The sequence below is a fragment of the Crotalus tigris genome, unplaced genomic scaffold (genome assembly GCF_016545835.1).
Source record: "Crotalus tigris isolate CLP2741 ecotype Arizona unplaced genomic scaffold, ASM1654583v1 scf7180000017633.3093840, whole genome shotgun sequence".
Classification (NCBI taxonomy): domain Eukaryota; kingdom Metazoa; phylum Chordata; class Lepidosauria; order Squamata; family Viperidae; genus Crotalus; species Crotalus tigris.
The window spans coordinates 2,710,874-2,726,069 of NW_024096527.1; the positions used below are offsets into that span (position 1 = coordinate 2,710,874).

Below are 15,196 nucleotides of genomic sequence, written 5' to 3' on the forward strand. Positions count from 1 at the left end.
CACGTTGTATTTAAGAACCCAAAGAATATTGTTCAAGGGAGGTCAGCCAGCAGAAAGGTGTTTCCCTCTAAATCAGGATCCTTAAAGTGATCAATATTAAATCCCTTCCCCCAATAATTGTTGTAACTATTCAAAGGGCCAATAAATGTCTCGGAATCAATAGGTGGTTGAAAAATTATGGAAGTGTTTGAAATGATGGATGATTGGGGTCAGTTAATCTTTTGGGCCTCTGTAGTGCTAATCCTGAAGCCCCTAGTCCTGAAGATGAGGTCAATATCATCAATTTCAGTAATAAAAATATATCTTATATTTTTCATATTTTAAATGTTGCCTAGTTTTATGAAGTCATTATTGTTCATAGTACTATTATTTAAAGTAATATTTATTAAATTATGTTCATATAATAAAAGTTTGGGGGTTGATAAACAGTCTGAAACTTCATGAAGGAGTCAATGAGCTAAAAAGTTTGGGGACTTTGATCTAAGTGTTAGATGCAGACTCTACACTACCCACCTAAGGATCCGCGGATTAAAAGCAGGGCCTCAATGTTCTCTGTCCACTTTTAATTATGAAATTAACTTATTCTGAATTATGAAATTAATTTATTCTGAGTCTAAAGTTTCAGGACTAATTTGAAAAAAGTTCTCTTAGAGGGAACAGATGCATCTTGAGATTTTTAGAAGTTGATCTGTGTTTTGGCAACTTTTATGCCACAGGTTATATGTTAGAGTAGATAAATGTAGGCCACTGCCAAGTTCAGAGATCATAGAACAGCACACTACTGTATTAATCCCAGCATCACTTACTCCTGGCACTTAGCAACTGAATGGCAACTGGATTTAAGGATCCACAATTTTATTTGTCATATTGTCCCCTATATAATGTTGTTCCAGTAAACTATGGGAAATTTATTAGCATTCCCCATCAGGAATTTAATTTGAGGTAGGCAATAAACTGGCCAAGTTGTGAATCAAAAGAAATTACTTTGGTTGGTAAAAACCAAAATATTGTTATGAACTCCAGATTTCTTTAAATTGAGTTCACCAAATGCCAAATGTGATTTAGTTTAAGGAAGGATAACTTGATGCACACCAGGGCAAAACCTCCTACCTTCGCATATACATGGGGTCTGAGATAGCCATCACTAATCAAGAGAAAGATCTTGAAGTCATAGTAGATAGCTCACTGAGGATATCAACTTAGCTTGCAACAGCAGTGAAAAGGGGGAATTGCATGCTAAAACTGTCAATACATTAATACTCTTATGCAAATCTCAAATATATCTCAGCAGTGTCCGGGAAGGGGTAAAAAATGTCAAGGTGTCAGTCAAAACTATGCAGATGAAGCACTGTTCTTTTGTATGTGCATATACACATATGATCAGGCTTGACCCCACGTTGATTTAATTCAGGATGATCAAAACTCTTCTGAGGACTTCCAGTTCCAGATTGCAGCGCCTCTAGCCGTACAAAGAGACTTGTCCCCTCATTGGCTAGCTTCCCTCCACTGGTAGACCCTTATGCAGGTCAAAAGTCGCCCTGGAGGGTGCGACTTCTGTCGAGGAGGCTTTGCTGGACTGCGGAGGAGCGGCGGCTCCTCCAGCTGTCCGAGCTATCTCTGAGGGCCAACGGAGAAGAAGATTGCCCAGTAAAATGGCCAATCACCCTGCCGCTTCAAACCACAAGTCAAAGAACATCTAAGCTGTAAGAACCCCTGTGGTGAATCCGGGTGAGACTTTTCCTTGCTACTCTCTCTACTCTATCTTGTTTTTTTGTGCCTGTAAGAGCCTTGTTGGAATTATTTCCTTGGCTTGAAAAAGCAGCTTCTACATGTTTGGGAAGAAAGACGTTCTATAAAAATAGAACAAAATTTTAAAGACTATATTTTATTTCCATATTTTGGGGGGGGTACAGAAAAAATCTTTTTTTTTCTCTTTCTAAGAACTGTACTATCATCTTATGCTGGAAGATTATTTCTTTTTTCACATTATACTTTAAAAGACAGAAAAAAGGAAATGGTGTCTGGAAAAGATCTTTTTCTAACCTACTGAGGACATCTAGTGGTGAAAACTTAATACTGCAACTTCTGGTTACTCTTTGAAGATGGAATAGACCTGACCTTCAAATTGTTTTTGAAGAGAAAAGATAAGCTGTGGGAATTGTGGGGATGGACACTGCCTAACATTTATTAAATATAGCCTCCACAAAAAAAGAGACTCTTTTTAATTACTATCAAAATGGAGAAACCTCAGTTACAATTAAATTGTAAACTTATATTGGAAAAGATTTATGAGGCTACTGCAGAAATAATGCTACAATGAAAAAGTTTACTATAGAATTAAGATCCAGAAATCTCACTTCAAACATTCAAACTGATGTCCAGACTACATCTGACTATTCTATAAATTATAACATATTAGAAGAGGAATCAACAGAGATAAAAGAGGAACTTATTCTATCTTATAAACTTTCCATCTGTAACTTTGAGGAACAGAAGAAGCAAAGACTGAGATTTGAAACTACAAAACAACGATGCTTTAAGGATGAGAGAAATAGATGCCTAATACAGAGGATGAGACTTCTATCCTTTCAAAGGCTACTGCAAGCAACAAAAATAGATCTACTGGCTGAAAGGGAAGCTTGGTTATGGAAACTTGCCTGGCACAGAAAAAAAGCCAGAATCAGACCGAAAAGAGAAATTTAAAATTGTGTAATGGATTAAAAGGCAATGTTGGATTTATGGACTGTTTTAAGGATTAAGATTTAGAGTTAGAAGTAAGAAAAAGAATATAGGAGGGTGATTATTAGAACAGATATTTTAAATAGATTAAGAATGTACTTTTTGGAATAATAGGTTTATTTTGCTGAAAATTATTATATATTGGAATTGAAAAAATGTTGGCTTTTTAGATCTGCATGGTTTCAATAATTAACTGAGTATTTTAAATTAGTAAGATGCCCTTTCTGTATGATAACATAGATGTGATAAGGCATGATAACCAATTGGATGAAATTTGAATTTTGTTTGATGAATTGAAATGATTTAAGGTTTAACATTATTTTGTTATTTTAATGAGATTGATCGATTGTGGGATTATATGTATAGGGTAGATTAATGTTTTATTTTAATTAGGATATCTATTGTGTAGTGAAAGAAAAAATAAATGAGATTGGTGATAAAATGAGGGATATGAGAGATTAAGAATTAGAATATATTTGGAAGGGATACCTGAATTGATAACTTGTTGATTTAAAGTTAAATTTGATTGTGGTAATTGTAAACTGACAAAGTTTTAAAACAGGTTTAGCAGTAATAGAAATTTAAATTAGAAATGGAATATTTTAAATGTATTATGCTATTTGAGGGAAATAGAGAGGGGGCAGTGAATGTATTGAGTTGAGTTGTTTATATATGTTTTCACTTTTGAATGTTTGATTACCCAAACACCACAGTGTGTCCTGGGTACTTTTTCTTAAGAATTAAAAAAAAAGTGTTTTAAAAAAAACTCTTCTGAGGATCATTTATTGCACACACTGATTGTTTGCCGCTGAATATATTGCGGAGATATATGATTAGGGTTTGTCTGTTACTTACATTTTAATTGATTTATCTTTACTGTGGATGTTTTATGTATATATTATTGAGTACTTACCAGGGGTGCTTTATGAATTATTCACTATGGAAGTTTTATTTGACAACTGTCAGCCATCGGGAATCTTATGGAATTCAGTAGTACAAATGAATGAATCAATCAATTAAAACTATCTAAACTAGTGGCCATCACCACATCTTGTGGCAGTAATTTAACTATAAACTGAGGAGGTACTTTGGGGGGCAAAGGGGAGATCATCTAAATCTCCACCTATCTACTGTGGTTGGATGACCCCATTTCTAGAGGTGACAACTAAGGCACAACATAGAATGACATAGTATGAGTGGAATGGAAGAAGGGAACAGGGAGGACTTTCCCCTACTCCTTTCAAAACACTGGGATTAGCTTTATTTTCATTTTAATCTCCCGCACTTCCCCAGTATGATGCTATACCAGGGACACTGTAGGTGACTAAAATGGTGTTTCGGGCTCCCTGAATGGAGCATGATGGATGTACATTCGTGTTGCCAAAGGGACCCATGAAGAGCAATGGCTCTCTCAGACTCAAAGCTGCCCAACACATGAGCGAGACTGACCTAGGCAGACGAGGAAACTCCAGCTTTTACCAGTTCCAACAATAAAGAACCTCTTACTTCTCTTCTGTCTTGGGGGGCTCTTCCTGGGGGGTCTCCTCCACAACTGGGAGCTCTGCTGCTGGTTGTTCCTCCTGAAGGACAGTTGGAACCTCGTCCACCTTCTCCTCTTTCTGGACCTGCTGTTGCAACCTCGGTGGCGCCTGCTGCTGCAGCTGTGGCTGCTTCTGCTGCATGGGTGGCAGCTGTGGCTTCTGTAGCTGTTGTGGCTGCTGGGACTGTGGCTTCTGCTGCCCCTGAGGAGGCAGTTTTTGCTGCAATGGCTGCTGCCTCTGTTGCACTTGCGGCACTGGCTGGGCCTGTTGCAGTGGTTTCTGTAGCGGCGGTTGGGCTTGGGCCTGCTGGGGTGGCTTCTGCTGGAGCTGCTGTTGGGCCTGTTGGGGCGGCTTCTGCTGGAGCTGCTGTTGGGCCTGCTGGGGTGACTTCTGCTGGAGCTGCTGTTGGGCCTGCTGGGGTGGCTTCTGCTGGGACAGGGCAAATGGCGTGGCTGGCTGGACCTGTGGGGTCTTCGGCTGTGGCTCTTGCTGCTGCACATAAACCTCCTTGGGGTAGGACTCAAGATCAGCGTCGGCCGCCTTGCCCTCAGGGTAGTACTCTTCATTCTCACTATACTCTTCATTGAACTCATCCTCCTCCAGGTACAAGTCATCCTCTTCTTCGTCCCAGTGCGGGGAGTCCTTCTGATAACTCACAGAGCTGTGGCAAGAGTGGTAGGAGTCGCCGTCCCGCTCGTCCAGGCTGACGTCATCAGGGTCAAATTCGTCACTCAGCTGCGAACTACCCTGGCTCAGCTCAGCCGAGGAGGCGTAGCGGCTGCTCCCAGTGGGGCTGTAGGGATGGGCAGGGGTTGGGGAAGGGACGGAAAAGTAGAGGCAGAAGCCAAGGAGAAAAAGATACATGGAGTCTTATAAATGAACTTAAAGAGAACCCGGTGCAGTTAGCTCACTCGAGCCAATCCTCACATTTATTTCTCTACAGCAGGGATCTTCAAACTTGGCCCTTTTATGACTTGTGGACTTGAACTCCCAGAATTCCTCAGCCAGGCACACTGGTTAAGGAATTCTGGGAGTTGAAGTCACAAGTCATAAAAGGGCCAAGTTTGAAGACCCCTGCTCTACAAGTCGACATAGCACAACTTACTGAGTGTCATCTATCTCTCTATTCCACATACCCCCCCCCCCAAAATAATAATTGAAATTTAGATCTATACTGGCCTTCCTAACATCCCAAAGACTCTGAATGGTTCTAAGCAAGAGGGTAATCAACATTACAGGGTTGCATCCTTGCTCAGATTACATTTCCAAATATGTCCCATTCTGGGCCTCACTTCAATAATCTCTCCTAAAGAGTTACGGAACTGTAATCTCATCAGGGGGCTGTGAATTTCTTCATGTGAGATCTCTAGATTACTTTTAGATCTGGGCAGTTCCGTTCATTGGTGGCCATGAGAACTACTAACAAGCATTATTAGAAGGCATCTGCTTAGTAAAATGACAGATTAGGGATCATGTGTGCCCCATAGGCATTAAATATAAGCAAATGCTTATATTTAGAGTGTTCTATAGATCAGCCCAACATAAAGTTTAGGAATTTTCAATTCTATGTAACTCCAAGCTTAACATGCAACTGCATGTAATCCACTTCTAGCTATTAACAGAGTAAAGTACATGCTTTTGCAATCAGTTCCAACTCTGGTCATACCATTGTGCTGATATTCAGTGCCAGGGGATGAAGGTAAGTTGATAGTGTCTTAGTCCACCACTCTCCTTCAGTTACTTCCACTCACTGAATAATCATCAAACTGGCTAGTCCTTAATTAGAGTCATTCCTCCATGTACAAACTGGAGAACAATTTGTACCAGTTAGCCTGACTATTTTACAATGCCCAGAATTCATTTTCTGCCAGTTTCACAGATTCAGCCAAGCCACCAGAGCAATCAGTCACAAAAAAAGAGACAGCAGCCATAGACACAGAAACATAGAACAATAAACACCAGTCTGCTCTTTCAATGATTCAGTTCTTTTATAGATAGCACTGGATGATAAAGCCAAATAAAGTTTATACCTGCTGCTAGTAAAATGGGAGAGAGAAAATAGGTAAGAATAGGGAAAAAGTATACACCTTTCTAATCAGTGGTCCATACATGAGCATTTATACATACACACATACACAGAGGCCCTCTGTGACAGAATTATCAGGTAGCCCTCGACTTAGAACTTTATTTGAGCTGAGAATTATGGTCATAAGTTGTTATGGTCATTATGCAGGTAGCCATGATACTACACCCTATTTTATCACTTTTTTGTGATGGTTGTTAAGCAAATCTGTTTTCTGCATTGGGTGTTTTTGGCCAGAAACCATTGAAAATAATGGTCACATTGTGTGGACTACAACTCCCAGAATTCCTCAGCCAGCAATTGCTGGCGGGAGAATTTCTGGAGTTGAAGTCCACAAAGCTTAAAGTGGCCAAGGTTGAAACACACTGATCTTAGAGGCAACACATGTGATATAATATTGGACATGGGCGAACTAAAATATTGTCCCCCGTTTATTGTTCTTATTTGTATCTGATAAACCGGGGTGTTCCAGAACCATGATTTAAAGTCCAAATAGGTCAAAGAGTGGCAAATACATTTATATGTATTTATGAAAGAAAATACTAAGCCGCCTCACTCTGTTTCCAATATAAAATGCCCCCCTCTCCAGTGAAGGAGTGTTTAATGCTATTACCTTGATTTCCCGCCCCACCCCAGGTTTGCACTCCTATTCAGTGTTTCAAAAAGGAAGTCCAATTAGCTTTATGGAAGGGTACAGGTAGTCCTCGACTTCCTATCACAATTGGGACCCAAATTTCTGTTGCTAAGCAAGACAGGTGTTAAGTGAGTCACACCCGATTTTACAACCTTTTTGCCACGGTTATTAAGTAAATCATTGCAGTTGTTCAGTGAATCACAAGGTTGTTAAGTGAATCCAGCTTCCCCACCATTGACTTTGTCATTAGCTGGGAAGGTCACAAATAGCGAGATGCTGCAACCGTCATAAATACACGCCATTTGGTAAGCAACTAAATTTTGATCCTGTAACCATGAGGATGTTGCAACGATCATAAGTGTGAGGATGTAAGCCAATTTTCAGTGCTATTGCAACTTCAAACGGTCACTAAAGAAATGGTTGTAATTCGAGGACGACCTATACCAAAGGGGCATTGATGTGTTTTATGGAAATGCGTTGTGTTTCTACTTCTGTGATATATCTGCTCTTGTGTGCAAGGCTGAAATAAAATTTTGATTTCATTCTTCCGAATCAACACATACATACACACACATACATAGACTGTACCTCTTGATCAAATGTATTCATGATGTGTCTAAATGAAGTGGATGAGGCCTAAGGTGGGGGTGGGGGATGTATCCCTTCAGACAGCCTTGGCAATTCCCATCCGCTTAAAAATACAGACCCCTTCATACAGGTTACTAGCATTTCAAGGAGAAAAGAATCAAACCTATTCTCTGGAATGACACTCATACACAGTTTGCACTTATCAGTGTTGATCTTCTAAAAGTCTGTGGAGATTCTCAATCATCCCGGTCGTGGTTGTCCCGAAGGTGCTTTTCAAAAGGTAACTAGACTTTCTTGGTTTTTGTCCTTAAAAAACATTTCGCTTCTCATCCAAGAAGCTTTTTCAAGTCTTCTGAAGGAAGACTGAGGTCTTCTAAGAGGAGCTCCTCTCTTCCCCTGACTGAATCAGACTTGCTCTTCACACATTCTCAAAATATAGAGTAGCAAATTACTACTAGAAGAAAGGGATATAAGGATCAGAGAGGGGGCACAGAAAGAACAAAGGGACAGCTGGATTCACTGTAGGGACAGATAGCTTTAAATCCCAGAAGTTACATTATGGCAGACTGACCAGACTGTCTCTGAGCAAGCACAGAGGCTTACGGGAAGCACATGCAGACACGATATGGGACATACCTGGATTAGACCGAAACCACATTTCCGGCATTGGCAATGGGGGAGGGACCAAGGAAGGCAGACTCACCAAAGAATGTGAATGCCCATTTATTCAACTTTTCGCCTGGTAGAGAAAGGCAGCTAGTCTCAAAGGTTTGATTGCAATTTTGAAGTCTTAGATGGAGGCAGTGCAGCCAATTGCCTTATGAATCTGCACTTCTGTTTTTAAATTTCTGGGATGTTATCAAATGAGGGGATACAGGTATAGCTTGCACAATGTTCAATTCCTCTGCGTATTTCCCTCTTCTCTCAGTCAATGGTAAAACACTGCAAAGTAGTTGGGATCAATCACAGGTTAGAAAAGGTATAGGACCTCCAGCTTGAGCAGGGGGTTGTACTAGAAGGCCTCCAAGGCCCCTTCCAACTCTGTTATTCCAAAGAAGGTCTAGGAGAACGGCTGTAAACATTCCTGGATGATCACAACTCCTGGCTCAGAATCATGGCTAGTGCCACACTTGAAAACCAGAAGAGCACATTGCCAAGATGGGAACCTCCAATCAGGTTTTCGTAATGCATGTCAGGTTGGCTCTCTCATCTACAACTAATGAAATGTAATTGCTAATATATTATGGCCAAATACACCATATTATGGTTTGTTGCAAAGGCCCGGTTCTCACAATATGCTGAGACAATGGATGTGTTTTTCCTGAACACACTGAATGTACAGGCTTTCCAACTCCATTTTAGCCAGCTTAAACACATTGTGCAAACTCGGTGTACCTGCTGATTTCAGAAGTCACACAGCAACGGAAAATGGAAGTGGTGTTGAAAGGGGAATCCACTCAGATGGATCCTCAGATTCTGGCTTTGCATCTGAAGCTTTGATCAGGGAGGGCAAACTGGTTACGGAAGACAGCAGTTTTAGACTAACTCACCATCCCTAGTAAGCAGGCAGTTACCCATGGCTGCTGGGAGTCATAGGAGCTGTATCCAAGTGGATTGGAGAAAGGGAAAATCTGCACCAGACTGTTTCCTTTTTAAAGCAGATGATACTGCACAAACTCATCTCCTTTAGCCTTCTTTATGTTACAATTGCCTGTTAAGAAAATCTTCCCAGAAGAGTTACAAAGTGTGTGCTGGGCGCACGTGTATGTGTGTGCATGTTCGTGCATGTGTGAATTCCACTGAGAACTAGTTAAAGGAAGTTCAAGCACTAGCAAAATCTTGACTTCAAATTCAACCTTGTTTGGGAAAAGAAAAATATTGCAGGGGGCGGAATGGGAACAGGAAAGGAGTCGTAGCAGCAGCCAATGCTGGATAGATGCTAATGGCCTAATCCAGTTTGCAAAAACCAAGAACCACGCGACTCTGCAAAAGGTACACAGCAGAAAAACAAGAGAAAGACCCACCTATCAGATAGGTCTAGGGAGCGCCTGCTCTCGAGCGAGGGCTGGCGGCTTGTGTGCCTGCTTGACCCGGAAGCAGACTCAGCGTCGCTGTGCCCATTTGCGGCAGAATCTACACTACCAAAACGTCTGCCAGGGAGGGGAAGAGGAAAAGGGTCAGCATATAAAATGGCAGAGAGAAAAGACCCCCCCCCCTCCTGTCCTGGGCATTTGAAAGGGAGCAGAAGGAGAGAGCAAAACACAAATTTGCTAGCTACGAACTAAGAGACAAGGAGGTGGGTTTCTATCTGAAACCTGTTTTTTGTTCAGATAGAATATATCCAGGCCAACCTCTGCAACTCAGTGCACTCCACTTAGGCTGCATCGTAGCTCTCATCATTCAGAGCCAGTTTGGTAACAATGGTAACAATGGTGTGGAATAATTGGAGTTTGCTTGAAGAATGCTGGCCTGGAACTATTCAAAGGGTAGACCTGGCATTGGGGAAAAGAGAAGGCTGTTCTGAAATACAGAAAACAATGTTGAACTGGGATGGTTGCAAGTCATTCCAACCCCCATACCCAGCAACCAACCATGATTTTCTCAAAGAAATAAAATAAATCTATTATCAAAGTTAGCTGCCAAGAGAGTGGCCCCTAAAGGCCCCATGATTTGCAAAGGACACGAAAAATCACATTGACAGCATTGTAAAAATGCTAGCCTATGATGAATGATTAATGGCCAACAGAAGATTTGGGGAATGGAATGTAGGGTTTTTTCCCCCTTTATTTAAGCAAATGATTACTCTTAAGGCAAACAGCAATTAGGAGACTGGCTGCTATCCCCTCCTCTGCAGTCAAGGCAACTAATTTTTGTGGAGTGGTCTCAGGATTTCTAGTCCCCAGGCTAGGCATCCTAGCCAAGTTTTAAATTCTTCCTTCTCACTTTGTATACGCAGAGGGTCCTTGGCAAGATTCTCCCCATACATTCTAATGTGCATGAACTAACACCAAGCTGGAGGAGAAGAAATAGCTAAGGATATTAAAGCCAATTGCGCTGCAGGGGAAAGGTCTGTTTGTTAACTATCGTTTGGAATTTGGCTCGGGATCCATTGCAATGTTTCAGCTCTTGAACAATGTCAGTAATGAATGGAGCTGATTATGTCAATTCTTTGGCCCTCGCTCCATTCTAAATATGCCTCCCCAATTCAATGGGAGCTGTCAAAAGACCTTGAGTATTGGGGCTATTACCAAGGACAGATGGAAATGGAACTTTTGTACTCTGCTATATACCTCTCAGTAAACCAGAGGCAGAGATCAAGAGCAAAGGAACTATTTTTTTATGTTTGTTACAGGTAGTCCTTAACTTACAACCATTTGTTTAGAGATCATTTGAACTTACAATGGCACTGAAGAATGTGACTTATAATTGGTCCTCATACTTCTAACCATTGCAGTGTCCCTGTGGTCACCTGATTGTAATTCGGGCACTTGGGAACGGGAAGGTATTTAGGATGATCGCCATTTGTAAACCTTTCCAACTGGCTTCTGACAAGCAAAGTCAGTAAGATGTCCAACAGGGGGAAATTGCGGGTCATGATCACATGATGTCTCATTTAATGGTCGTGGCTAAAAGGGCTGTGAAAATTGGCTGCGGTCATGTGACACTTTCCAGTCCCAATTGTGGTTGTAAGTTGTGAACTACCTGTATGAACATATGTCGGGTGTACTGTGTTTGAGACAGAAGGTTGGACTTGATGGTCTGTTGCTTTATGTCTACCATGACATATCATGCTCTTTTCCCATTTTATAACCTTTTAGAGCAGTAGAGGCGAACCTATGGCACGGGTGCCAGAGGTGGCACTTGGAGCCCTTTCTGTGGGCATACGTGTCATTGCCCCAGCTTTGCCTCCCCCCATGACCCCCTCCTCTCCAGCAGCCCCCCTGAAGGAGAGTCACCCCCGAGTGTGGCCCACACATGGAGCAGCGCAGTCAAGGACATGGCAGCCAGGCAGCATAGACAAGATTCTGCCCTCACACCCCATCATGCAGTTGATGCTGCAGGGCGTGGGCAGAGGGTGTGGCCGCCATAGCGCTGCTGGGCTACCTGGGCGATCCGCGGCGGGCCCTGGAGGCGGTGAGTGGTCCTGTGGGCAGGCGGGGCAGGGGATGGGGGGGCAGAGCAGGGGCAGACCAGGGAGGTGGAGTGAGGGCAGGGCCAGTTTTTGGGCCCTCGGTCTCTAAAAGGTTTGCCATCACTGTTCTAGGGGAAGGACAAGAAACCCTTCCCTACCAGTCATAGATACTTTTTCCAACAGTTCCAGGCTGCATCCACTCTACCTGATTGGCCGATGGTTAGAATAGTCCATCTCATAACCCTGCATAGAATCTGTATAGGAGTCTCGGGATACTCGCTGTTGATGGCGTATGGGGTACTGGTGGACCGAAGCATTGGGCTGGGAGGTTGTATAGTAAGGGGGTGGGATGCTGTTGCTGGTCTCACTGCGGTAGTCACTGTCCCGGTCATCCACGGTGCTGTCAGGGTCATCATCTGTAAAAAGGGATCCAATACCATTCATGATATAGAATCACAATGGACAAAACTTTCATGATTAGAATGGGATATGTGAACATTCTTTACATGCGAGGGACATGGGAGCACATGTGTGTACATCTGTGTGTGTTGGCAAGGATCTATATTTAGAAATTTAAAGTGTCCACATGCATAAGTGCCAAAAGGATGCAGTGTTCTGACGTGATAGAGAATAACAGAAAAGGGTCTCAGTTGAAGAGCAGGAAAATTGGTGGTTTCCAGAGGACAGGGATATTTGATAACTGAAAAAAAAAGTAGGGAACAGAGAAAGCGATAAATGGACAAATAGAGTATGAAGGCATCTCACAAGCTGGTTGAAGAAATTTAGAAACAATATAAGGGCCTCCCCAAGCTGGTACCCATCAGATCTAGTGGATTTTAACTCCCACAATGTTCAGCTTGGATGGGCATTTTGGGAGTTGAAGTCCAAACTATAATACATTCAGAGAACATGATCTTGGAGAAAGAAAAGAAAGAAAAGAAAGTCACATGATTGTTTAAAATAGGTGGGTCAGGAAGCTGTTTACAAAGGTCACAGTATAGCATGAATTTCCTTGCCACAGGTGTAAGTAGGATGGAGTGGAGAGAGAAAGAAAGGGCATGGGGAATGTACATTGGGGGTGCAGGTTGGAGGCTGAATGTTTCCTTGGCATGCAAACCTACTTCTGCATTCAGATATTGTTTCTTGACCTTGCTACATCTGTAAGCAAGCCAGAACATGATGCATTGCATAACTATCCATAGTTCCTCTCTACTTTTCTCTCACTGCTGGTTGATTTTTCAGTTTCCTATAAATGATCCTGATCATTCTTCAATGATCCTTCTTTTTAAGATCTAAATCAGGGGTGTCCAACTTTGGCAACTTTAAGACTTGTGGACTTCAGCTTGCAGAATTTCCCAGCCAGCATAGTCCACAAGTCTTAAAGTTGCTAAGGTTGGACACCCCTGCTCTAAATCAATAATCCAATTAAAGCTTACATATATTACAAGCTGAACCTTTAACCTTTTTAAAAAAGAAAGTTGATGTCAGTGTAGAAAAACCACCTTCCCTGGCATTTTGGGCAGCCCTTGTGAAAATGTTTTCATTAATTAACTTTCCTCCACTCTCAGTGGTTGCCCCAAGTGATATTATTTTACAGCCAAATTAATTGGCTATAAGATCTGAACAGTCCTTCTATGCCCTATGTGATTCCTGATTGGAAGGGATTAGCTTTCAAATTGGTCCAAGGAGAATGAAATGCAAGCTAAAAGAGTGCCAAACATGCATATTTTTAAAATAAAAAATAAGTGCTCTCCCAAAGTAACACCTGTCCCATATGGTCCTTATAGAGATCACAAACTAAGATATCAACTTGGCCATGCTCAATCAAACAATATACATTGGAATGGAAGTGGACAGGAACATAACCCCACCTCAAGAATTATGGTAAGCCATCTCTTTTTCACTCTAAGTGCCATCTCACTGGTTGGATTCACAAATGGACTAAACAAAATTCCTCTCATATTATTTATTTATATCCCATCTTTATTATTTTTACAAATAACTCAAGGCAGTGAACATATCCAACATACCTTCTCCCTATTTTTCTCACAACAACAATGCTGTGAGGTGAGTGGGGTTGAGAGAGAGTGACTGGCCCAAGATCACCCAGCTGGCTTTCATGGCTATACCCCCCTCCTCAATAAACATGACTGAAAAAAAGGCCGAGTTCCCACAACTTAGCTACAATGGTCCCAAGCTGTTTTAGCTTAGTCTACTATGAGGTATAATCTCAACCCAGCTGACCATATAACACTCTGAGCCTGGTTTCTGAATTAATTCATTTTCTAGGTTCACATTATACAGTCAACTATAAGCTTACCAAGCAGACTTAGGTTGCATGACAACCTAAGTCACAAATAAAAGTAACACTGTGGAATCCTTAGTGCTCTCTGAGTTTGGCTGTGTGTGCTTGTAGATGTTTCATTACCCAGCTAGGTAACATCACTAGTGCTAGTGAGTGTGGGGTATGTTCCCTGTTATATAAAGAGGTTTGGCTTGCCAGTGTTGGTGTGGGTGCTGTTTTCTCCTTGGTAATTTCTTAATTAGGTTAGTTCCTTGATTAGTTAAAAATAACTATTTAATATGTTGTGTAGATGTACCTCCTACATTTTTATCATATGTTATGTGAATATAACTGTATATCTGAAAGAGAGTGTTTGACCATGACCACATATTTTAATAAATTTATCTGGAAAAAAAATAGTGCTACTTAGCTGGCATTGTCAGAATGACTAAGCATGTACACAAAACACAATAATGTATTTTTGGGTGGACGTCACAATTAGTTAAAAAAGGGTAGATCACACAACTATACCCACCCATTTGATGCCTGGCATTTAATGAATGGTTGGACTGTTCTTCTATTAAAACATTGTGTTAGAGTCTGTGAGAACATTTTATCTGTGGTCATCCCTTGACATTACAAAACATCTCTTAAACAATGAGCAGCCTCAAAATAATGGGTGGATACAAGTTAAGGAAAAGTACTGAGTTCATCCAATACAGTTAAAGAGTATATATATTTGCATATCAGACAAGACTCAAATTAATATAGCAAATGGATTAATGCCATTAATCAATCAATTAACTAATTTGAAAAATGTTGGCTAAAGCTAGTTCTGGTTTCCAGGCACCAATAGTTTTTAGCTACAGACAAGCTGCCGAGGAGGAACGACTCAAGTCTACTAATGTCATCCTAGGATCAGAAAGTCCCCAGTTCAAATTTAATCATTGCATTGAATTCACTAAACAATTTTAGATAGTACTTCTCCAGTTCACTGTCTTTATCTGGAGTCTAGTAAGTAATACCAAAGGCTTCTGGAGGATAGAATTTAAAGTCTCAAGAGCCTAAATCTTAAGTGGCATGTGAGGCTATTCTAGCTTTAAAGGTATATACTGTAATTTGAATATCTGCTAACTATGCAAAAAAAAAAAAATCTTGTCATTATTGCTCCAGCTCACTACCTCAAAATATCTGC

At 41.3% G+C, this 15,196-nt stretch overlaps 1 protein-coding gene across 20 annotated transcripts in view; it reads right to left on the reverse strand.

Moving 5' to 3' along the window:
* UNC13A (unc-13 homolog A) overlaps nucleotides 1–15,196 on the reverse strand; it is a 124,761-nt gene that overhangs the window by 69,613 nt on the left and 39,952 nt on the right. For 18 of the 20 annotated variants that reach the window (XR_005555702.1, XM_039334770.1, XM_039334774.1 and 15 more), the window contains 3 exons: nucleotides 11,923–12,133; nucleotides 9,610–9,735; nucleotides 4,246–5,073 (listed from right to left, as the gene is read on the reverse strand). Coding sequence is in view for 19 of the 20 variants with exons in the window: in XM_039334770.1 (XP_039190704.1) it covers nucleotides 4,246–5,073; nucleotides 9,610–9,735; nucleotides 11,923–12,133 (1,165 nt within the window). In the remaining variant the exon portion in view is untranslated. The remainder of the gene's footprint in view (nucleotides 1–4,245; nucleotides 5,074–9,609; nucleotides 9,736–11,922; nucleotides 12,134–15,196) is intronic. The other 2 variants (XM_039334780.1, XM_039334787.1) reach the window with 1 other exon arrangement.